The sequence below is a fragment of the Echeneis naucrates genome, chromosome 15 (assembly GCF_900963305.1).
Source record: "Echeneis naucrates chromosome 15, fEcheNa1.1, whole genome shotgun sequence".
Lineage (NCBI taxonomy): Eukaryota > Metazoa > Chordata > Actinopteri > Carangiformes > Echeneidae > Echeneis > Echeneis naucrates.
Genome location: NC_042525.1, coordinates 8,879,301 through 8,905,636, shown reverse-complemented (window position 1 = coordinate 8,905,636; position 26,336 = coordinate 8,879,301). Strand labels below are relative to the sequence as shown.

General features: G+C 40.1%; 1 protein-coding gene across 2 annotated transcripts in view; it reads right to left on the bottom strand.

Moving 5' to 3' along the window:
* Positions 1-22,758, bottom strand: part of marchf8 (membrane-associated ring finger (C3HC4) 8) — a 65,870-nt gene extending 43,112 nt beyond the window's left edge. For both annotated transcript variants that reach the window (XM_029521897.1, XM_029521898.1), the window contains exons 1-2: positions 22,478-22,758; positions 5,141-5,337 (exon numbers count right to left, since the gene is read on the bottom strand). In XM_029521897.1, the coding sequence (XP_029377757.1) occupies positions 5,141-5,236 (96 nt within the window). In that variant the 5' untranslated portion in view covers positions 5,237-5,337; positions 22,478-22,758. The remainder of the gene's footprint in view (positions 1-5,140; positions 5,338-22,477) is intronic.
* Between the last annotated feature and the right edge of the window lie 3,578 nt (positions 22,759-26,336).

The window sequence follows — 26,336 nt, the reverse complement described above, 5'->3', positions numbered from 1 at the left end:
ACTGCTGAGGGTTTTTTGAGTTCAGGCATACTTTCTGTTCCTGCTCTGTGTGACAGGCAGAACAATTTTGGATAATACTCACAAGTTAGGTTAAAAGCGACACATCTATTGAATTACTTTACACAGCGGACACATAACATGTAAATTGTGAGAGTATCATTTGAGAATGTGCTTTTCCTAAAAAAAAAAAAAAAACCTGTAAGGAGCCAAATATTTACTACCAGTCAAAAGTTTGGACACACTTTCTCATTCAAATGAATAGGAATAGATGATGGAGTAACTTCATCTATTCATTCAAATGAATAGGAAAGGTCATAACAATGAAGGGTTCATTTTTCGATGTGCATGTGTGGGAGAGTGCGTGTAGGTGGAGCTGGTGATAGGTGATGGTTGGTGGTTAATTAGAAGATATCTTTCTTTCTAAAGGTTAGGATCTGCTAACAGCTACTTTTCTAAAAAGAGACAGAGCAAGCTCCCTTTGTACTCCTTATAATATATTACTCTATGTCTGCCAGCATACCGAGCAGTTTAGAGGACAGTAATTATTATCTCCTGCAATTCCTCTTAAAGTATATTTTCAGCTGTCATAGGAGAACTTTCATTTTGTATATATAACACTTAATATAGCAACATTAAAAAACAAAACAAAACAAAACAGCCATATGGAGTCATTGCAGGAGCTAATGAAATGAAATCAAACAAAGTGGAACAAAGTTCTTCCTCTCTGCATTTGGGGTCCTGACTGATCTGGCCATCACGTCCTCGAGAATTAATTAAGTGGCACAGCCAGGTCCACCGGAAGTCCCGTGCTAAGAACACCAGCTGCTACTGCGTATGTGTTTGTGTGTACCTGCAACCTGAGCAAACTGTGCGTTTGCAGGAGAGACTCACAAACTATTAAGCAGATTGAGAGTCTAAAATGTGAATTTTGCACATAATTTATTCGTTTTTCACTTTGTTTTGGCTTTAAATGGACAGGAAACGTGATATTTAAAAACATTCTGTTATAGTCAAACAATGTACTACAAACAACACAAGCAAACAGTTATAGACGATTTAGTATTTTCTGTGCACCAACAGTTTAAAGCAGGATGTTTACTGAGGTTCCCTCTGGATTCCATGAGTGACAGATGTGAAGTAGGTTCATATGCTGACAAACAACATTCATACCTCTATGAACACTGCTGCCAGAATACAGAGTCCCATTTCATCTGCTACCTTCCCTCTCCAGCCTCTGCTTCACAGACAGACTGCTACACTTTGGTCTGAAAACATCTGCATCAGTATTTTAGGCTTGCTGTGTGTGTGTGTGTGTGTGTGTGTGTGTGTATTCTTTCTTGTGTGGCAAATATAGTAAAATATCTGCATGTCTATATCCAACCTGAAAATCAACTGCACAGAATAAGTGCTTATGTGCACACCAGTTTACATCACAGAGAAAACAGATACAGCTGATGAGTTATTTTAGATTGTTCCATGAAAGCACGCAGGATAACTCTGACATCCTCTGCTTCCAGGACCTGGATGTAACCACTTCGAGTTGACTCCATCTATACTTGAGTCACACAATGTGTCAATTCTTTTTTCTGACAATTCAGCATTTCATCCCTAGATTACGCAGCCTCAAGGCATTCTGGGCAATTATCATTTTATCATATTGACATTTGCAAGGCCCTGGGCACTGCAATCTGGGGGGGGATCCACCAAATGTTCAGAAAATGTTTCAATCCGCATTCCTAAAATGTATGGAATAGTGTTTTAACAGTATATTACAGTAGTGCTGGGTGTAAACTCAGTTCTATGTGCCATTACAAGCAAAATGTTTCAAATTCATCAAAAATACAAGACCGCTGTTTCACCAGTGGAACAATAGCAAAAAAATGTACAAAATGAAGATTGTTTGTATACATTTACCTAGTTAAATAAGCGAAGACAAGCCCATTAAACAGTCAAGTCTTGAGGCTATGTTGAAAGTTTTTGCTGTGGCGGTCAGTGTTTGATATTGGTCTCAGCTACGCTCCATCAGAGCTCAGGAGCTCTGCAGCAATGTCTGTTATCAAACTGCCAAAGATCAAAACAGAGACAGGGAGTCTTCTCTGTCCTTGACAGTCTTACAGAAGGACAACGCTCCAAGCACTAAGCGTTAATAAAATATACATGCAGCGTCAAAAGAGTGGATATCGAGTATCACAGGGTTCAGTTAGTGCACACTCACGCAGAAGCAGTGCTAAATAAAAGACTAGCATGCGCAAGGCCTTATGTGTTGGTGTGAATACATCTGTGACTGTGAAAATGAAAACTACAGCTGCGCCCATGGAAGCTTTGTTATATTTCGCTAGACCAAATCATATGCTTCTCAACTAAACAGCAGGAAAGGCAAAGAGTGACATTGGAAATGTGGTTGCAGATAAAGAGATCAACAAACACTGTCTGTATTTCCATGATATACCACATGACTTAGAAATTTTAAACAGCAAAGCAAGTTTGGTTTTTCTGCTTCCCCACCTACCAACCTGTGCTAGAGCTTAATTTTTTGCTAACTCATGTATAATCCATTAGCTGCGCCTCTTATCAAAAAAGCCAGACTCAAACAAATCTGACTGCATTATTTGCCAAGGCTGAGAAATGTCATGAAAGTTGTATTTTCTTATCTTTTCTTACTCTTCTTGCATAAAATATAACTCCCAGTTGACAAATATATTTCTTAAATATAAATCTATCAGTCCTTAAGTGGAGGTGCATGGACACAGTGCCCACAAGCAAATATCCAAAGAGGATTTTTAAGTAGACAAATGAAGTTGAGTGAAGGAAAGAAGCCAGGGAGGGACGAGCAACATTTAAAGATGTGTTGGTCTCTAAAGGAGCAGCTGACTAGCTCTGAATTCTAAGTAGAAGAAAGTTCAGTTTTGTTTTTTTTTTCCTCCCTTAAGGCGCTAAAAGACCAGTTTTGTTGGCTAAGAGGGCCAGATGGGCCTGTTGCTCTGTGAGTAAGCTTTGGGAGCACATACACACAGACCTCCAGGACCCTCAAGCTGATCAGCATTCAAAGTAATCACTCGCTGTTCTTCCTCATCTTCACCCCCTCCACTCTGTTTCTCCGTTCTCCATTCTGCTGATGGTCCCACGGGGAGGATGGGAATCACTGCTGTTTATCCACTTATTCTTGGGGGTGAAAATGAGGCTTAGCCAGCAGGAAAAGAAAACAGAGGGGCACAGTGATGCTAAGAGGTACAGGGTTGGATCATTCCACTTTTAACAATGGGGAAACCAAATGGCCCCCTAAGACATGTTAAGGCTCACCATCTCATCCTCATTCCTCAGCAAACAAAGGTAACCTGACTATCCTGTCACACACAAAGGAATCTAAACAAAGCCGCATCCTTATTCAACAGCATGATGTAAAACCATTTTCAGTTTCTGTGATGACAAGGCGAGAATTTCAGCTTCACAGTGAGCACAGAGAAAGGGAACCAAATGAATCATCAGCAATGTGTGTCTGTGTGTATGTGGAATTAAAAATACATATGTTACTGCCATTTTACAGTTTCCGTGTACTATGATGTGTGCAGCACAAGGAGGCTGAAGAATGGCACCATATGCACTATAAAGAAGCCTCTTAAGAACACCTGTGCTGCTGCACTTAGCGCCCAGGCTATATTGTGATCTAATGAGGCCAAGGAGAGAGGCCAGACCATGGACATATTGTCATAGCACCTCGCTTTGTTCCAGAGCTCAAAAAAGCAACTGTACTCTGAGAGCACTTCACTCTGATGTTTATGTGCGCTGGAGTGCTGCTATACAGACGAGGGGGAAAAAAAACTCTGAACTCTGAACTCATCTCGACCAATCGATCTCTCCATCACAGGAGTAACAAAAAGAAATTCCACTTCATCTCTCACCCCAAAAAAGGTCGTAAAGAAACTGGGCATCCATCTCAGCGAGTATTGAGTCTCCTAAAAATGCAGCTTGGCGCTATATGATCAGAAAAATCTGTCTTTACCTTCAGATTCAGTATACTTGTGCACAGCTGCATGTCATGTTTTTCTCTCTTTACCTACTACAGAAAAGTTGTAGTACGTCTCCTTTCATGCACAGTGAGTCCTCAGAGATGGACCAGAATGCAGCGACATGTCTGTTTTTTCAATTATGTTCTGCCAGATTCAAATTCGGGTCAATAATGCTGATCCACGGTGAGACTTCTACCAACAACTGCCAACAACTGCAATCAAAGCAGGGTTATTCTCACTCCATCGTCAAGAATGTCTTCAAGACTCAAAGAACAACTCCTCCAAAAGAACTAACAACTAACTTCCACTTACTGTGCATGTTCAGTATGGCGCCATATTTTCTTGCACTTTGACTTGCTGAGAAGATTTTCAACTAAGTCATCATCTTTACTGTTGTCCCCTGTTGTTGTAAGTCTTTGCGTACCAAAATGTCATGAGTAAATGTAAATATTGCGCCTGCTTTTCTGCATTATTACTAACAAACTGGATCAGACCTAACTAACACAAACCGTAATGGCCTCAAAACAAAGAAAATCCTAATAATTCAAAATGGCATCAAGATGTTGCTGATTAATTTGAAGCAGAACAACCATCAAGAACAAAGCCATCACCTTGAATGTTGTACCTTTACAAGTTGACCACAAAACTGCGAGACCAGAAGGCCCAAAGGTGGTTTTAGGCACAAATGGAAAAGCAGACCACTCTTTGACCAGGCTCATTCGATGCAAAACCTCTGCTAAACCCACAGGCAGCACAGAAATAATTTGTTAGTGAGAGGAAATTTGTAGTGTGCATTTTATCTTGCTGAATTGAGATTAATACCTCTGGCTTAAAAAAAAAAAAAAAGACTTGCTCTCTGATGAATAACTGAATGCCTCCCTCACAATTCTGTCACACTACTTTCTCATTTGGTCCAGATTCATAATACCTGCAGCCAGGAGATTTGTTACTTCCACATCAACATTTCAATTTTGGCAGTTTGCCAACACAACTGGTATGAACTTTCAATGAATACTTCTGTTCTGCACACAATACAGAACTACCTTTCATGGCATAAAACTACCGCTTAATCCTCAGCTGCATAAGCAAGTAGTGTAAGTAAGTAGGATCTGGCTGTTTAACTCTTCACATACCTGCTTGTCCTTGTCCTTAGCTTTCCCGCTGCCTGACACCCGTGATGAGGTCACATCACGGGGGATGACAGAGATTTGGTGCAGTGGCATGTTCATCCCAGCAGAGCCAACCAGGGACGCTCACACACACACTTGCTGTCCTGCCGCCAGAACAAAGGGCATGATGATCTGAATAGTGATTCCTCACCCACACCACGCTGCAGAGGACACACAGAGGACACATGGAAAAACTGTGTAAATATACAATAAAAAAGCTTGAGCTGGAGGACTGAAATGCAGATAGACACAGTAATAAACAACAGAGTCAAATCCGAAAACAGTACAGCTGCCAATGTGTTTTCACTGCTGATCATTGGAACGGCCCCTTCTGCCACTGGACTCCTTCAAACCTTTTCACAACCCAAATCAAATACATTTCAGTTTGGCTGCTTGTGGCTGTCTGCATGCAACAATAGATTTCATTGTTATGAGTTTAAAACTTATACATCACTACAGTCTACTGCATCATTTTCATTTGAAACAAAGGTTAGACAAATTAAAATGTGCAAGCTAAAGACTAGCGTTTCAAGTCAAGGTTAATTTGAGCTACTTCTTTCTCACCTTTGCCAAAAACAGGCCCATAAACTTTTCTTGATTCTGACCTTCAGTACAGAAACTTTGGTTTATGCTTAAATGACCAAAGGTACAGTGGTCTCTAGTGGTTTTCCTCGGGAGAGCAGAAGTTTGATTCAGATTGCACAGAACACATGGTGTAATAAATCACTGCAGAGATGATCCCATAGGTGCAAGAATCAGCTTTTTTTTTTTTTTCAAAGACCTGGAAATTTAACATCTTGATTTCCATAAAAGGGCGAGAGCGAGCTGTGGTGTTACGGTGTCCTGTAGTGTTTTCCCTGTAGTTTTCAGATTGATTCAGACCAAGTTATAAAAGTAGCAGCAGTATGTGGAGTTACACAAGAGGTTTTACAAATGGGTCATTTTAACTTCAGTTAATGCAGCCATCTGCACTGCCACTGACAGCAATTAAGCTTAACTCCTTCTCACCACTCTGTGTATGTGATTGCATGCAGGCCTGTCTGCCAGGGAAAACCTCAAGCTTTGCACTATGAAAATGACAGGATTAAGAAACCAAAAAGCAAGCAGGCCGATGGAAGGTCAGTTAAATGCTAGTAATCAGAAACCAGAGTTGATGAAAGGGCGAAAAGGAGAGTAGGGGCTTCACATATAGGCCAGCACAGCCAGATCTGCGGCTTCAGTTCATCACGGCCCGGTATTTATCGAGAGCGGTGAGGTGATTAGGCTCACAGGAACTCACAAAAACAGACATCAGCCTCTGATTAACAGCTGGCAGCCACACGTTAGTGCCAATAGATGGTAGAGGATCATACTAATCACACACACACACACACACTCACACACACGTCTATCTTATATATGAGCATAAAGATACTTTATATAGTTTTTGGAACAGCACTTTCAATTATTTGGAATCTGTAAACAGGAAGCACATTGTTGCCATCATATAATTAGCTAGAGTTAACCTTGTTTTTATTATTTCATTCCTTCAGCTTTTTCATTATGGCACCATACAAATTATGCTGGTTTAGCCATGAAACCAGATCCAGATTGACCGTCACTGCAGAACTTTGATACGGAAGACAAGTGAAGCCTGATGATTCTCAAGCAAATCTGGAAGTGAAAGCAGTATCAAGAATTTCTCAAATGGTTTAAGAGGATGTATTCACAATGGACATCAGGGAAGGTAACATCACTGGGAAGACTGGACAGCATATCACGTCCATATTTTTGAAAGTATGTTTAATTTTGAAAAAGCCTAATTGTCTCAATGAGCTGTGTCTTACAGTGACTGTTGCTCCAGCTGCTGACCTTGTTGACTGACCATTAGTAACTAACTTCCCCTTATTTCTGATCCCTGCTTTGCCTCCGTCTTTTACTTCAGGCAGTGACTTTAGCACAGCTCTCCCTTCACAACCGCCTTCAAATGTTGATTTGAAAATCAACATTGTATTTATCGTTGCCTATTCAGCCATGTCAAAGATACTGTAAATGTGATACCAGGTTTGCACTAACGCTATTTGGTCTAGTAGACTACAAATCTTCAGAATGTAACTTCAGTCGGTGCAAAAATGAAATGGAAAGAACGGTTATTACTTACTTATCGAACCACCAATGATTACCTGTGTTTAATATAAACTTAGGACAAGAATGTCCTTAATTTATATTATGTCATCCAGAATTTGGATATCAAATCCTCTGATCATTGCTTAAAATGCTGGATCCTGAGTGACTCTCTCATCCACAAATTTTGGTATTGTAAGATAAGAGAAAGATTAGAAAGAGATAAGATTAGAAAAATGTGGGCGGATACTGAACAACGGTTATCAATGACTTGCAAAATTAACATATTATTCACACAAGTAATAATCTTTCAAAACCTTACGAGAAAAAGCTATCCAACTGGCTTGCAGATACAGTTTTTTTTGTTTGTTTGTTTGTTTGTGTCTTTAGTTCACAAGAAATTATCCGTGAAAAACTGGAAAAAACACAGAAGCACCTGCAATTCAGCAGCGGAAAACACTGATGAAATATAATTTGAATATTGAAAGGTCAATAATGGAACATAAGAACAAAGAAACTTTTCCAACAAGTCTTGAGCTTAATCTTTGACCCTAAAAACAGAGAGGAGTCACAGACTCATGAATTATAAATGACCAATAAAACAAAAATAGATAAATAAATAAAGGAGCCTTTATCTTTTGTGTGTGTGTGTGTGTGTGTCTGTGCCATTTGTTGTAATGCTTAGTTGGAATTTAGCGCATTGCAATTGTTTCACTTTGTTATTCTGTTTTTTTTTCCCCCCTTTCAGCTTAATTGGTTCTATTTGCTTGTTTATATGGGTGTGTCTGAGTTTGTACATGCGAGTCAATGTCTGTATTGAATTGTGTGGGTAATACCTGAATACCTGAGACCTGAATTACCTAACCTGGTTTCTGTTTTTACATATACATCTTTACTCACTAATGGATCAATCAAACTCAAGAGGTTCCTTCAGTTTAAGATCAGACCATTTCCTCGCTTTTGCTCACAATTTTAAATATGACAAATCCAGCAGCCTCCTGTGGAGACTGACCTGTTGTCATGGCAGCAGCTCCAGGGATCTGTTTAAACCATCAAGGGGATGATAGATTCAGATAAATGGAGGCACCTATGACTTGTGATATGAAACTACCAGACTACTGGGTGAATTTTAAATAAAATGATTCAGTGATTCATTAATGCAGAGTTTAGAACTGTTTCCAATCAGTTTATCAAATTAAACCACCTTATTAACTTGGGTTAAATCATATCAATTTCAGCGTACCAACCATATGTGAGTCAGGCAAGCAGTGAAATAACATATCATTGCTTGCCTGACTCAAAGTGAAAATATTAGTTGTTTTTTTTTTTTTGTTTTTTTTTATCTGGTTCTTTAAGTCACAACTGTTACACCATAACTGTATTTAGTATTTCATCTCTAACAATAAATCCACATAGGAAGAGGTTTGAACTTTCCATAACTTCTCTGCTGTGAGGCCACAGCACTAAACACTGAACCACCATGACGCCCCAAGCTCTTTTTATTTTCCTAATATCCACATTCCACAATGAGTTATTGACACTCCCGGTTTAAATGTGATAAGTTTTAGGATGTAATGCAAGCAGAGACTGTCAAGTGACAAGGCCATGAAAATAATATTATGGTTTCTATTATCTCTCTGAAGTCCAATCACTTTAAAGACAAGCAATTCAGCCCGTTTCTCAGCCTCCAGCCAGTCGCACGTCCTTCTGCTCCTGCACCAGGTAAATCACAGTCCTGTCTCGTTCAGCTCAGCTGAGCTCTCCTGGTATACAGTTTACTGAGAGGCCCCTATGTGTCCCTGCTGTCAGACCAGACTGAAATATGGCTGTGCCCATTCTTTGGCCCTGATGCGCAACCAGGCAGAAAACTGGACTGTGTCTCAATCAATCAGCCCTAACATTACTGTACTGCCACGAGAGTTATCTTCCCTCTTGGTGGGTTGTTAAATAGACTTACAGAACATATCAGATAGGATTTTAAAAATACTCAGTTTAAGAGATATTAAAACTATTGTCTGGATTTAAAGTGAGTTTAACACATTCATTGTGTAGTCTCATTTGAAAGGAAAACGTTTGGAAACTGATGATGGGGCAATAACAGCTTTTATGACAGTTTTCCTCATTAAGACACTTTTTATGAAATTTGACATTCACAGATATTTATTCCTGGCAGGCACAATATAATACTTGAAAATGTAATTTCTTGTTTTTAAAATCAGTGATCCCGCTACGGATGCATCACCTTATCACTGAATTCATTTTATGACAAGGCAGGACTTTCTAAAAATGAAAGCTATGAATATCTCTGAATGTTGGACCGGTGCCCCTGCTGAAAGGTTTGAGTCAGGGGAGGGAGAAGGGGGGCATTAATTTCATCATGGCACAGATGCCATAGCTGTGTTGGCAGCAATGATTGGACTTAATGCCCTGCCAGAACGAACGCACGCACGCACACACACGCCACACACAAAAAAAAAAAAAAAAAAAAAAAAATTAAAATCTGTAAAACCTGATGGGCTCCTCTGATAAAACCTGCTGCAGCTCACTTCCTCACACACACACACAAACCGAACATCATCAAAATTTGGCGCAGCAGTTCTTCCCAACTTTTAGCTCAAAGTGTTCAACTAAACTTCAACTGTTAGATCATTTAACTGTCACTGTTGATGTATAATCTCATAAGCGCACAAACACATAGCACTTGTGCAGCACTCAGCTGTACACTGATGATTACTTTAATGCTTTTTATTTTATATTGTACCAGCAACAAATTATCATTTTTTCTTTCTTTCTTTCTGTTTTGGCTCATTGCCATTTCAAATGTAAGGACATCAGTTCCAGAGCAACCCAGTTAACTTCTCTGCCTCCTAAATGTTTCCATGCTTATTTAACCTATGATGTATTTATTAAAAATTTCCATGATATTTAAGTTCACTGCTTTCACAACACCTCTGTTTGCTTTGCTATTTGACTATATGCTAATGAGTCCCCGTTTGGATGCGATTAATTGTGTGCTGGGTGAAATGAACCATGAATAGGAACCGAGGATAAACAGACTTGTTACTTGGGAAGATGCCAGAGTGGATGCTTTTTACACACCCAAAACAAAATGTGTGTGTGTGTGTGTGTGTGTGCGTGTGCGTGTGCAACATTTGTGAAAATGACCTTCAGTATTTGCACTCTCTGCTTCCAAGGAGGCAAGAGACAAAAGGCTTTTTTTTTTTTTTGTGTATGTGTATAAAACAAACACAATCCAACACCCTGTGAAACTTCCATTGCAAGTCAAACTGGATTACACAAAAGAGGATGGATCCAGTTATTCACGGCTAATGTCTGATTTCAGTAGGATAGCAGGCTCTGCTCTGGATACACACGAGTGGGACATTCAAACTCTTGGATTTCCCAACAGGATTTCATTCATACTGTTAAGTCTAAATGATGAAATGAATCTCAGTGCCACAGTCAACATGATAAGGAAAGCTTTTGTTTTAGTAAATTTAGACCAAAATCTTACTTTTACATTCTCAGACAGTATGCATCAGTGAAATCAATCAGGTAAAAAAACATAAAACAAAACTTTTTCACCACGAGGCAATACTAAAATGTATCTTGAAAGTGGACTTTGGACGCCACAGTCTTATCATGGTGGTTCAGTGTACACGTCTCAGAATCCAGTTTTCCAATTATGTGTGATGTGTGAATTGCTGAGGACCTTCGGATGGCCCCTCTTACTCTTAAAAAAATCATTTTAAAAGTGACTTCCAGACAACCAGCTGAGAATCAAGAAAGAACTGATTTCAGTTCCCAGTCCAGACCTCAACTTCTCATTTATACACTCTTATTTTAAAGTAGAATAATGAACCTGGGATGCTAAGTGAACTCTTGGTGGACAGACTTCACTATATGTGCCCTTGTCATGCAATAAGAGTATTGGTGAGAGTAGAAATGATCATTTCATTTAACTCTTGAACAAAAATAACCAAATACCAACCCTAAAATTGATTAATGTAAATGCCTAATTAAGTGAACATCGAAATGGCCAAAATTCAAAACTGCTGCTTCTGCCTTTTCATCCAAATAAAATTAATTAGATTTAACATTCCATCAGAGATATAGCTTAAGATTCAGCACAAATAAAATAACCTACTCCTTCCTATTAGAGAGAAACAGCACATTCAAACAGCATGTTACTTAGCCTGTACAGTGTTGGGGATGTAATGCAGCCAGACCATTTGCAAGTCAAAAAGGGAAGGATTCACAAGCTGAGGCTAAGTACTGGCAAATACCAGTAAGAAAAAGGGGGGAACATATCTATGCCTGTTGACTCAAAAAGAACAAGATAAGTCTTTTGACAAGTTCCTGTCAAAAATCTTTGATCAGTGATGGAAAGGCAAGAGCAGAAGAAAGAAGTAAACAGAAAGTTGATGCAGTACTGATTTTGCTTTATGAGCGGAATCAAATATCTGGACAAAAAAAATCTGTTAAAAAAGTGCAAACACATCAAAACTCTGAACATGGAGAGAGGAACTGAAAATATTAAAACAATCCCGCGCTAAACACACACACACACGCAGTGCTAAGGTCCAGAAATGTATTGAGGGAAGTAGATCACAGAACTGATATAGCCAACATAATTTTCTCTATTGTACGGAGGCAAAATAAGAGACGTGTGCATCATTGTGGTGACAATTTTAGACAGAGCAGCCATCTATTATCTAACCCACTGCCGGATCACTGGAGCCAGTCCCTGCTGACATTGGGTGAGGGCGTGGTTCCGACTGGACAGGTCACCCGTCTATCACAGGGCCGATATATAGAGACAAACAACCACTGACTCTCACAGTCACACCCAGGGGGAATTTAGAGTCACTAAACAATGTTTTCTGGATTGTGGGAGAAAGCCAAGTTGCCTGAGGGAACACAAGCAGGCGCACAGAAGGGCCCCAGGCGTAGGGTTTGAACCCCACGCCTGGGGCCCTTCTCACTATTATGCGACAGTGCTAACCACTGTACCACTGAGCTGCCCCAGCAATACTATTAAGCTCGATAATTCACTGAGAAAATAAAGACACATACACACAGGCACAGATACAAATTTAGATAAATACACTAAAATTTAAATCATCAAGGTATAGAGCCATATTTCTATTTTGTGATATTTGCTAAAGCATAAATACATGCTAAGTTATACTGAGTCAACAGGTGCAGCAATGCTGAACACTTACTGTTGACACCTGCAACCTTATTTGCTGGTAGGAATATAGAGAGAAAAAAAAAATGCACCGACCACGTTCCCAAGAAGTGAAGCCGCACGGAAGAAAATAGAATTTAACAATTAAAGTAACAGCGAGTGGTTTTCACATCTGACATATTCTCAGCAGTGTACTGAGCCCCTTCTCCGCCCCATGCTTCATGTCAAATTGGCCACTGCTGTTTAATTTATTGAAGAAAACTAAGAAAACCTGCTCTTAACTCTTAATGCTATTTAATGGCTTACTGTGAAAACTGAAGGATGCATAGCAGGTTAGTTGCAACTTTACTGAACTTACCTAAACAACGGTTTCATAAATTATTGCTCAAACTTAAATATTTTGATGGCATTGCAGTTTTGTTTTGTTTTTAAAGGGCTGCTTCCTGGCAGCTGAATTGGCTCAGTGTGGAAAGTCCAAAGAAACTGTCTTCCCATATGAAATAGCCAAAAATGTAACATTACATATGTGATAAAAATGTATTTAATTAAAATTTATTCATGCAATTCAAACTTTCAATATGGTAAAAGACAAGATAGATGGGAACAGACACATGCTAACATTGGGAAACAGAGGATTTATCATGTTTATCAAGGTTGTTCATTTTCATTTAGTATCACGCTGCTTGTAGTTGACAGGATGTGTTAGAATAAAGAAAATACATACTTCCTACTGAAGATTCCCTTCTTCACTCACAAAAGGACAGCCATCTATTTATTTTGTGAATGTTGGAGATTTCTGATTGAGATGACATACCTTATGTGTTACCACATTTCCTTGTACTTTCCTTGCAGTTATATGTGACAATCATGTCTCGGGGAATCCTTCCCCTTCTTTCCTGTAATTAATGCCATTGCACTCAGCGCAACCAACATGACCCAACACCGACTGCTCAAACAGCATTACTTCAGAAATTTACAGCATTTTCAGCATATGCAGAATTGACAGCCTCTAAGCTACTGACAACAGAGACACTGCAGCTGATAGTGTGCATTATCAACACTAATGTTATGACTCAGGAAAAGGCCCATTCTACGAGGAAATGAAAAACCAGCTCATCACCGACACACAAAGTGGAGGCTTTTTCTTTGCAACTACTACCAATAAACGCTTGCCTGTTAGTCATGTGCATTTCTGAACACAATGACCATTTGCACATCTCGGACTTGTGTTAATCTTCCTTCTGCAGAGCAGAAAAACTTGACTCAGTGAGTTCTGGACCATCAGGCAGTAACAGCCAACCATCACATGAACTAGCAGAGGTGTGTAGTGCGTGTGTGTGTGTGTGTGTGAGAGTGCAGACGCAGGAAACCACAAACACAGAGACAGCTTGAAGGACTGCTTGTCTGGCTGATGGTCGATTCAGCAGCAGAAGCAGCGGTAACAGTAACACATTGCGCTGTGCATTTGGAAAAGTGGCCTCCAGCAGTCATTTACACGGCAAATACACTGACCAGATCACCAACAACTGCATACACTAAATCTGACTGAGGAAAACTTAATATCGGAACTGGGGGCAAGAGCATCAGTCTTTATTTTTAAAAAAGGTCATTTTACCTACATTACACAAAAAATATAGAAGATATATATTCTCATTTACACCTGGGGGTGTCGAGCCCCTTTATAAAGAAGTTTCAGCACATCTTCATGGCCTTGAGGTTTAAAAGCAAATCATGTAGTGGCAATGTTCTGTCCAGAGACCTTTGTTCTATGAAATCCTCCCCCATTTCCTGTCAACACCCTGTTCTTCGCTATCTAATAAAGAGGAAAAAAATTCCTCAAAATAAGAGTCAATAAAAAACTGACCATGCCATATTCTGTGGATTATCCTCAGACAGTGGTTCAAGTTGTTTCCATGCACTAGAGCAACACAAAATAAAAACTACTTTTTTTTTTTTTTTTTTTTTTTTTAAATCAACAGTTGAGCTACTGATTATTTTATGAGTCAACTGATCGATGGTTTTGTCTCTGAAGCGTCAGAAAATTGTCAAATCATTCCCCAGATGATACAACACTTGATTCAAATTAAAACACCAGATTGATATTTGATTCATTTATGAGATCTTGTAATCGCTTGTGTTATTTTATTTTTCCTTCAACAAAATAGCTTAAATGTTTAAGCGGTTATCAAAGTAGTTCACATATTTAGATGATGATAGAGAAAACTGTGAAGTTTAAATAAAAAGCAATACTTGCAGCATGTCAAGATGTCACAAATAAATAAAAAAAGATCATCCATATTTAGCACTGACACAGATCAGACACACTGCATGTAAGGGTTGGTTATTCACACAGCCTCGAAAACATCTTGACATGTCTTGATTTAGACCCTTATCCTCACACAGCTCTCATTTCCAAGGCAACAGCATAAAAAAGGGCCTGGTTGCTTTTGGAAAAAAAAAAAAAAAAGACTGAACATGATCCAAATCTACTCCATATTTCTGGGGATAATCACACCAAAATCACCCACCATTAACTCTGCACATCTTGACACCAATAAAGTACATCTGGCTCTATCAAGATGGCCATGTAAAAACGCAAGTGCCTGTTGGTCAAACAGTTCACTGACAGAATGCCTTCAAGTCAAAGATGATGCTCGCAGTTATACGGCAATAATCACCACATTTGTCTGTGTAATGCCACATGGAGCAGATACCATGTCGGCCATCTGAATGGGATTCCTCCATAGACATTTAGAAGCTGCCAAGAAAGTTATGTCAACCCACAGCAGTGCACCTGTCCATGACCATCCATACCAGTTTCACGCACAGCAACTTTTATTCATTACACCCATCTATTATCTATTGCTCCTCCTTTACAGTCTGGATGGCTGGAGCAAATGCCAGCTGACACTGGGCGAGGGCCGCTGGTCAAAGGGCTGACACAGACAAAGCAAAAAAAACAACCATTCACACTCGCGCCTAAAGGCAATTTACAGTTGTAACAGGAGTATAGAGGGAAGCTGGACTACCTGGAAGGGACCTGCACACAGGGACAACATGAAAACTCAATACAGAAAGAACCTTCTTGAAGTGAGTGCGACCCATGAACGCACCATACTGCCCTTTAACTGAATTTACATTTGCTGATCAAAGTCATTTACTGGTTCAAAACACTAATTCAAAGCTACTACCAGTGATAGCAGGCTGAATTGATTATACAAAATGCAATTAATAAAAGCAACACACTCAGGAGTGACTCATAATGAAAAAAGAAGCATTGGCTTTTCTTAGGCAGAGAGGTTTAGAGGGGTTACTTTAGCAGCCGGAGAAGGAGCATGTCTTTGGCATCAGTGTATCATTTGATGAGACTTAATGAATACAATCAGGGAAAAAATACAAGCAGCAAACTTCCTTCGGCAATGTGAACATCAGCAGCCAGAAAGAAATTGATGGAGGAAAGTAAAGAAGTCATTAGTATTAAAAATGCATTTCAAATTCATAATGGCATAACGGTAGCTCTCAACCTGGGTTGATTATATCTATAGTTTTTACAGACCTTCGAGTGGATAACATGACTGGTGGGCTGATAATATTCCAAAAGGATAAACAAGGTATAGAATACCACAAGTTGCACAGCATGTCTCAGAAATTGCATGATAATTACTCCCTTAAAATGCAACGTCTCCTTTTTTTTGTCTGTCCAGCCTCAGTGGCTGCTGCCGCTCTGTTACACTATTTTTCCTCCAGTTAGTCCAAACTAAACACGGCAGCTAGTCCTGCATGTTAAAAAGCAAATGTAGAAACTTTCTTTCTTGAGATGCCTACAGTTTAAATCACTTCTGCATATCGGTAAGACAGAGAAGGGCAGAAAAACAAAAATCTTACAAATACATGGATCAACTCATGCTGCTAACAACAAAGCACCAGGACACATAAATACTTAGAAAAACAAGGTATGGCTTGATTAAGTTGAAGCTTTGACAAAAATGTATTTGAGAGGCATGTTCGGAGTGATGGATTACCTATCAAACAGGTCTCTGCAAGTTGATTTTTTTCAGTAGGAATGAAGTAATGAAAATGGATGGCTGACTGGCTTCTCAGAAATCTAATCAAATATGATACGCTGCAGAAAATTGTTGATAGTGATGTAAAGCAGCACACAGTGACTTTCCTTCATTTAGAAGACCAAAAAACAAATTCAAGCTTGAATAAGCTTTAATCAGAAAGATCAAAGTTGAGGAAAACAGAGGTTCGATAGAGGAAGCCTAAACTTTGTATTGATGTTCAGTGATTGATTTGCAACAGTCACAGCTATAAATAATAAAAATCACATTACAGCTGGGAGAAACGTTGACATACACTTACAAAGACATCAAATGAAATAATAATGTGCACAAAGCCTGTGTTCTTTATGTGGAACAAGAGACATTTTTCATTTTCAATCCCGTGCAACAACGTCATTCAGTCATAGCTGCTCAAGCAAGCAGACGGCTGGCAAGTCTTTGAATGCTTGCATAATTTTTGCGGTCAATACAGTTCAATATAATTGATCATTTGCAAACAATCACTAACATATTTCATTGGCAGACTAATCAAATGGACATATGGCTCACAAACTGGTGTCTGAGTATTTCACCTTGAATGGCATCCCTGCTGAAGGAGTATTGAATATGTAATTTATGGTATATAATTTATAGCAGTTTAAAGCTGCATGCATTTTTATGTTGTGAAATTATTGAATCTGACATATTGAGAGCTTAAGAAAAACCAACTAATAACAACAAAAACAAAACAAACTAAATTATAAAAAATACAAAAAATTAAAAAAAAACACACACAACTAATCAACAGCACCAGCTGCTGCAGCCCGCAAATGGGAACACAGTTGCGTCTGAAACTGCTTCAATAACAACTGAACATTATCACCTACATTAAGGAGATTTTTTGCAGAAATGCTGAAGTGCATGACATTTTAGTGAGCAACTGAGTATGAATCCTCATTAGCAAAGGGGTGCATTGTGTCTAGAGTACCACAAAGTATTTTACGATTGTGGGTCCTCTCCACACATCCTGTTTTTAGTTCATTGGGATATCATCCTAATGACATCATCAACCATGGCCTGCTCCCTGCTGCAGTGCCATCGCAGTCTATTCAGCTGAGCCAGCACCTTTGCTCCACTGATGTATAGCAGCTGCCGTGCACTCTCTGCTTTCATCTCTTTCATTATAATTTCCTTGCCCCCATGCAACATACACATAGGCAACTGCATGCACACATACACACAAGGTTGTACATCTAAATGAAGAGGTCTGCTCAAGAGCTTAAAAAAAAAGTCAATATGAAGACTCCCTGTTGTCCCATCATCTATCTTTTTATATTAGATATTTTCATTAGAATTACTGTAGTTTCATTCACTAGGGTGTATGACATCATCCATAACAGGAAGTCATTTGATCAGATCAATACTCTATTCCCTCAAGAGGAAAGACAGGCCACACTGGGACACAGTGGCAGAGTTGGCTAGGTCTGACTTAGTGCAAAGACAGCAAAGAGCAATGACATAGTATGATGCCTTTATTATGTTATTACATTTAGCCCAGCCAGTTGCTGATTCAACAAGACTAGCAAAAGGACATGCAATAATTGCCCTGGATCAGAAAACAAAGGCAGTACAAGAACTCGGAATAAAGTCTCTACAGCTTTGGGAAACATTAGGGTATATTTCCTGTGCCATATTGTTAATATTCTTCCATTAGTGGAACAGAAGATCAATTAAAAGAAATAAAACTTGCCATGGTGGAAGTTAAGTATGAGTTAATGAATGGCACCTCACTGGCTTTTTTTTTTATTATTATTACAGTTATTGGGTGGAGGAAAACCCACATCCTGGAAAATGTATGCACATTCTCCTGGAAAATGGAACAGGATATGCATGAAGACAGATTTTCTTTGCTGGGTGGGTCAAGCCTTGTCTCATTGCTGAATGCAATCAATATTTTGCCAAGAATGAACCACCAAAGAGAGGGGTCAGCAGCTGACAAAGGGGTGCAGTTTGGGTAACAGAATCACATTTACAAGTGCTATTTTGAAATAGCCTGACATTCAAAATAGAAATTGGAATACATTGGACTTTCCAGTAAATAGTAAGTATTGGTTGACAAGGAAATTGTCACATCCACCAATACTAAGTTCAAGTACGGGAAATATGGTAAAAGAGGAAGCGTGTGTGAGATTAGGCAGTTAAATGAAGTTAATTTTTGAGGCATAGAACCTTGTACTGTACTTCATGTAGTAGTAGTAGTCATTTGTCTTTTTCTTAATTTTATTAACAAGTGCAGAAATGGCAGGAAAGGAGGAGAAGTGGCCTGATTCAAAGATACATTCCACTGTAAAGAGATTTCACTGAGTGATTTTAGTTCAGTTTTATGTTAAAGGGTACTCCCTAAATTATATTTTTAATAATTTACAGACCTCCAAGATAGTGTGCAAATTTTATTGATGAATTAGCTGATTTACTGTCAGTTATTTCCATTGATTTTAACTACTTTGTCTTAGTGGTAGGGATTTTAATATTCATATAGATAATAAGATTGATGGTAAGACTAAAGAAAATTTTATCTGTGTTAGAAACATAGTCTGATCCAACATGCTCAAGAGCCTACATACATTCGAGGGCACATTCTGGACCTGGTTATTTCTAAAGGTGTTGACATTTCCCCTGCTGTCGTTAGTGATCTGGACTTGTCTGACCATTTCTGTGTTGAGTCTGATTTACTGATAACTCAGAAAGCTTAAAAACAAAAACAAAAAAACTTTCTCTGATAAGAAAAGGTACATTAATGAGAGAACAAGTACTCAGTTTGTCGAGGCTATAGCTAGGTCAGCAACGGTGAGTGCAGAGTGCAGAGTCAGTTGACAGATTTCTGGCTCAATCCAACTCAATAATCTTCATTGTAATGGACGCTGTTGCACTGGTCAAATTCAAGATCACTTTGACCAAACAGACCACTACGGTAACAAACAAAACAAAAATCAAATGCAGGGAAGCTGAGCGCAAGTGGAGGAAAACGTAACTTGAAATTCACTATGAGCTGTATAAACACAGCCTGTGAAACTATAACAATGAGCTCTGCAAGGCCAGGCAGCTGCATTTATCTGACATGATTAACAAGAACTTCAATTTTTGCACTCTGTTTTCTATTGTTGACTAATTCACAACCAGTAAAACAAAGAAACTGATCAGTGTCTAAAACCTGGGAATAATGCAACTCTGATCTCAATTTAATATAATTTATTTAAAAATCCTAAAAGAAACAGTTCAGCATTTGAAATCTACAACATGCACTCTGGGCGTAATTAGTTATTTTTAGCTCAGTAGAAATTGATCTCCTACAAATTGTAAACAGCTCACTGGTATCAGACATTTTTCCCAAGTCACTAAAGATAGCTGCCATTAAACCACTCTTAAAAAAAGAGGACTGAATTTGTCTCTATAATGAACAACTATTGACCTATCTCAAACCTCTCTTTTACATCCAAGATTACAGAAAAAGTTGGATTTAATCAGCTCAACAACTAAAATGTAAAAAAAAAAAAATTAAGTAGTTACCTTGATAAATTTCAATCAGGCTTCCAACCTCACCACAGCACTGGTGAAAGTGTTAAATGATATGAGGCTGAATACTGACTCTGGTCACGTATCAGTCTTGGTTTTACTAGATCTCAGTATTGCATTTGACTCTGTAGATCTCAGAATCCTGTTGGACAGATCTTATTTAGAAGGCCGGAGTTATTTTGTTACAATTGGTAGCTATGAATCTGAATGAGTGGCTATGACTTGTGGAATCCCCCAGGGGTCAGTTCTTGGACCCCTTCTGCTCAATTTGTATATGCTCCCTCTGGTTCAAATGTTACAGAACTTATCTGTGATTAGGAAGAGCAGCAGTTGGAACAAACTAATATGCTCAGACAAAGATGCAGACTATATGAAGCAGAGAGAAAACCGTTTTCCCTGGAACCCTTGTGTAAGTCAAAATTACTCTGGCTGCTGTTAATACTAAATTTGATTGCGAACGCTAAAGATTAGCATAATAGGTGCTGTCAGATCCAGTCCCTAGTCCATATTTTTAAAGACTGCGGCGGACACATTTCACAATCACAACCAGTTGTGTCAAACAGTGGCAGCAGTTAATTGGCACAAAACTACTGTTGGAGCCTTCAGATACTTTGGATTGCATTCATTCCACCATTCAAATTACTTTCCTCAGAGTCTCTCTCTGAAGGCAGCCGGTATGAGTTAATTTGCAAGTGCACAATGCCAAAGTCAATTAAGACCGCAGGCTCGTCACCCTCTGTCTTACCAACTGAACAGATTCAGTCTCAGTCACCCTCTTCCGCCACTTTGGAGCCATTATTATGGTTTCTCTGTCTGATTTCTCCCCATAGTTGTCGCCGTCAGGACAAGTGACGACCTCAGAGTGTGTTGACAGCCCAGCTAAATTCATGAGATTTACCATAACAGCAAAACTGGTGTTGGTACCAGCAGCATATTGTCATAGGACACTGAGTCAGCTGGTTACGAAGGCAGGCCAGGATGGGAAAAGGAAAACAAAGGAGAGCTGCAGAGTGTTTTAATTGTTTGACGTGATCATTTCAAAAGGACTTCATGCTGAAAATAACAAGCTACTGCAAGTTCAGTCAAAGCTCTTGGAGTCAAACTTTTGGGAAATGGAAAAAAAAATAACTCACTCTGCATTGAACAAAGACAATCCAGTCCTGGTTATTTGATATCATTGCTATAATTGAAACAATGGTGTAAAATCTCTGTGTACTCAACATCTGATTCTGACAACTTTAAAGCTTCATGGATGAATGGCTGACTCTTTTTTTTTTGCCATTTGCAATTTTTTTTTTCTACAATAGATGAAAAGCTGTGCCAATTACTTTTTCTTTTGTTCAGCTCAAGTACAGAACGTAGATTAGAGCTCCAGCTGCTTCCCTACCAAGAGGCCACCGTCCGTCATCATTGCTCAAACACCCTATTGGAAGCTTAGACAGTGTTAGTGTGGAAAAAATAGGAACTATACGCAGTAATCCCATGTGAGGAAGCAGGATTAGTTATACAGCAGCACAACAAAGAATAAACATTGTGTTATCTGCAGGTTTATGCATGCACACTCCACAGATACCAATGGCACAATGTCTTATTGCAACAAACCCTTCGCACTGGTAAACACACAACTAAAGGCTACAGTGATGTAACACACACTGACAGAAGCAGCTGGTTCTTCATCTTGCACTGACAACGGCAAAGCCTCCATCATGACATGGATGGTTTTATAAGAAGCTGTGTTCCACTTGGAGTTGGTTCAGGCTTAAACTGAAAGCTTTTAAGTACACAGGAATGCGCGATTACAGAAAATGCAATACACATGCACTGCAGCAGAACTGGCTGGGAGGTACATGCAACATGAAACCTACTGTGACCACCGCACAGATATGACCTGAGTATTTATCAGGCGGACACTGCTGTTCATTCGTGTTTGTGACGGCTGCAAACAGAGAAGCCATCCAGCCCGGACCTGAAGTCCCACATGGTGAGGCATGCTCCGGGAGACAGGGCGGCCCAACATGCAAATCCGACCATTTACATCCCAAAACTCTGCTCGTCCAAGGGGGGCATGCCCGCTGCTGCACCGCGACCCCTCGTCTCTTTACGCGAGGGAAGCAAAGGGGGGAAACAACGAGGGGAAACAACGTGGGGGGGGGATAAAATGAAATGGAGGAAATATCCGACAGCTTCCAGCGATGACACAACTACCGGGCTCTGCTCGGACACGGACACCATGACGTCTCCTCAGTGGCAGACAAACACATGCTGATCCAAAGCAGCACATTCAATAAACAACAGCCCACAATTCAGCACATTTACGCTTCTTCTTTTTTTTTTATTGTTTGTTTCTTTTCTCTGCTGCGGAGTCGCTGACATGTAACTGAATTTCCATACCTCAATTACACCGGGCTACAGTCACCCTGGGCAGGGAGCGACTCTCGGCTTCTACCGCGGGGAGGAGGAGGAGGAGGAAGGAAGGGGGAGAGAGGAAAAATGGAAATGTCCACACTGTCACATCCCAGCACGGTCCAGACCGACCGACACACCGTCCGCTTCAACAGGACAGGAGGCGCCGAAGACAGACGGAGTCGCACCGGACCAAATGTCGCTCCATAAACCCGCTGACACACACACACATACACACACGAAACACTCACACAAAACAACAACTAGAAGACACTCACCGCCGCGTTTGGCACCGACGGACGACGTCTTGTTTATTTCACTCCACCCCCCCCCACCCCCTGCTGAGCAGCTGTGTGCGGCGGTGCGTCACCGACTTCCGCGTTAAGATGGAAGGGAAAAAATCCGAGAGCAAAAAGAAAAAGAAAGAAGAGAGAGAAATCAATTTAAAGGCCAGGCGGCGCACTGAGCAGTGTGTCAGTGAAAACACAAGGAGACACAATGATGCTGCTGCTGCTGCCAAAACCAGCCAACTCAGGACTGTTTCTTTTTTTTTTTTTTTTTTTGTGTTAAAGCTTTGAAAATGTTTTGGTTGGCTTGATAACAGTTTACTTGTGTCAGAGCTGTTATCAGCAGCAGACCTGTCACCGCCACACACCCAACATGACTGTTACCCAGAAGCTGCAGCAGTGGAGCTCTTTTTGGAAGTCAGTGGATTACATTGGATTTTTCCTTCCTCAGGTGGACACTCAAACAACAGCTTCAAAGAATAAATTGAGTTAAGAATTCAGCTGGATTGGTTTGGTTCGGCAGTATGAAAATGAATCCACCGGTGCTCCAAAAGCTCTTTGAGCTAAGCTAAAGGCCTGCTGATTGCAGGGTCAACCTGCAAGAGCTCATGTTTTTGGTGTTTTAGCGTCACTTATGGAAGGAATGGGGAACATGCAGCCCTTTTAATATCAGTCATATGTTTTAGGGAAAAAAAAGACATTGAATCAAATAGAGAGCGCTGGGGAAATGTTTTTAGACTAACCAAGGAGACACTAAGTGTGTAAGACTAAATGAAATACCTTCACCAGTGTGAGATTTAAAATTCTAAGTGAACCGATTAAGGCAGTGTGATGATGAGAGCGACTCAAAGTGAATGAGTGTGGCAGTGTATGAATTTATTGGTTCAGACTGTACTGTAAGTCCCCACCTATCTCTCTGACAGTGAAGTATGTTGGGAGCAGTTTATTTACTAAACAAGGGAATGTATCCTCTGTTGATTTAAAGCCTTGGCTGCATCTCTATGAAACCTGTTATTGTTTCTGGGCTTATTACTGATGCACAGTCCACCCCTCTGTCCTTGGGATGGGACAACAGAGCCTCTGTGCTCTGTCTGGACAAAGTGGGCACCTCAGAAATGAGCCTGCCAAATTGTCATGCATGTGTCTCTGTGTCAGAGAGATAGACGCTGTCTCGCTGCATGGTGTGAAGGGATTATGAAGAGGCTTGTAGCGTTAAGCATGCAGAGAGGAAGGCGAAGTCGTGGTGATAACAAAACAAACTGCTCCCTCACCACATTCACAGGGCTTTCGAAATCCAATTCATACTTTGAAGAAGAGGGGAATAAGCAGCAATAGAGCGAGGTGTTCATTTGCAGTCATTCACACTAGGTTTCACCTGTCCAACCAACCCTACCAACTAGGCCAGCTAACTCCTCAAATGTATCTTTAACAGGGTGTGTGTATTATGGAAGACCGGTTGATGAGACAGGTTCCTTCATAAGGAAGTAGGAAATACGGGGAATAGAAATTAGAGAAAAACTTCTGTCGAGGTTGCTTTGAGGTGATTTGTTGGCCCGCAAGCCAAACTTGTCGAGCTGGTTGTGCGAGATCGTTGTGTGTTTTGATTCCTGTTGCCTGTGTCTTAGCACACGCAGGTATGACTCATCAGGCATGACACTATTGTTTTATACACTCAGATATCCAACACCCCAGGAGTGGCAATGCAAAGAGTACAAACCCCAATAATTACATAACTACCACAAATACCTGGTGAACGATACCTCATAGTATCATATTCAGTTGTATTAAGTAGATTTCTGTCAGCTTTCTGTGTACTTTCAGTTTGTCACATTGTCATGTGGTGGTTTTAACTTGTGATGAAAGTTCCTCATTATAGTGTATGCAATGGACAATGGAGTCAAGACTTTGAATGTGCTGCATGTTGTGCGAAATGTGTTTGGTAAGGGCCGAGTCTGTTCACGTGAAACGAAAACGGAGCTGAGGCAAAACACACAAAAGCAGATGTGCAATTTTCAGGCATACTGCTCAGTTTAACTGCTCTCATGCATTAAAACTAAATGGGCAACCTGTTTTTTATGTTACAAGCTGTTACAAACTTTTTCTTTAAAAGCTCTGTTCTGTGCACACTTTAATACCAAATATGTCCCCCGCTACCCTTACTGACCTGTACTTCTGCATCTAAAAGCAAAGTTTAGAAAAAACAAGCAACATTATTGTTTTTCAGTTTGTGCAAAATATAGACTTGCAGTTCTTGGCATGAGCTACCGGAGACAAGCTGAAGAATCCTAAAACAGAAAATAGGCAGTTGGGAGGAGTGTTTATGCAATAAAGTGTACAGGAGCAGTGAAGACGGCTCGACAGGAGAAAAAAAAAACAGTGAAAGGAAACAAATCAAAGACTCAGATAATAACTGTCCATGTCCCTGAAGATGCTCTATGTTGTTGAAAATGAATACACCCATGGGTTGGGGGACTAAAATTGGTCAGGCTCTAAAACACTGTATCCTACACCCCCTATCATGCACAGACAAAATATCTGTGGTGCCATTTAACTTTACAACGCTCCCCAGTTGGACAGTTTGGTTGGACTGCGAACAGTTTTACTGCTCACGCTAGTTTTGACTACTGGGGCACTGGGTGACTTGGTGCAGTATTTTGGGTCATGTAGTCTTCATACTTCTCACTCATAAAGAAACAATATTGACTGTTTACTGTTAATAAGACAGCAATCTGATTACTGAATCTGATAAAAGTCTTCAGTATCTGGAGTTACAGCAACTGCCTCCTTGTCCCTCTTCAGCCAGTGAACATTAGTGAAGCGGACACCAAAGTGGGGCCAACCTACAAATACCTGGGAGTACACCTGGACAACAAGCCAGACTGGTCCCCTAACGCTGATTCACTCTCCAGAAAAGGCAGAGCTGCCTCTTTTCTTTTTTTTTATAGGGGGTCTGAGATCCTTAGACATCTGCTGAAAGATGCTGATGTTTTAGCAGTCTGTGGTGGTAAGTATAATGTTCTATGCTCCAGTGTGCCAGGGAGTCAGCAGAAAACAAAAGGATGCAAGGTGGCTGGACAAACTGGTGGAAGGAGGTGCTCTGTGACTGGAACCAGAGCAGACTCACTGGGGGCTGTGGTGGAGTGATGCACACAGAGGAAGGCAGAAAAAATCTTAAAAACTCAGCCTATCCACCTTATAACATCCAAACAACATGTTGGCCTAACTCTATCACTCATACTTTGTGAATGGATGATGTTTTTCCCAAATACTTGATTGAGTTATCTTTCCAATAAGAGAAAGACTTAAAAAAAAAAAGAAAACCCTGATCCTAACCAGGGATATCAGTGCATACCCCAAAACACACTGTGCACGCGTAAAAACCTTATTCCTTCACTCAAGAGTGAACAAAAGTGAATAAATGGTGAACAATACCAGCACCAACACTAAGCATATACCAGCACTTTACATATAGAGCAGGTCTAGACCAAGCGCTTTATAAAATGATTTAAAGAGACCCAACAGATCCTCCGATGAACAAGGAAAAACTTCCTTCATATCAT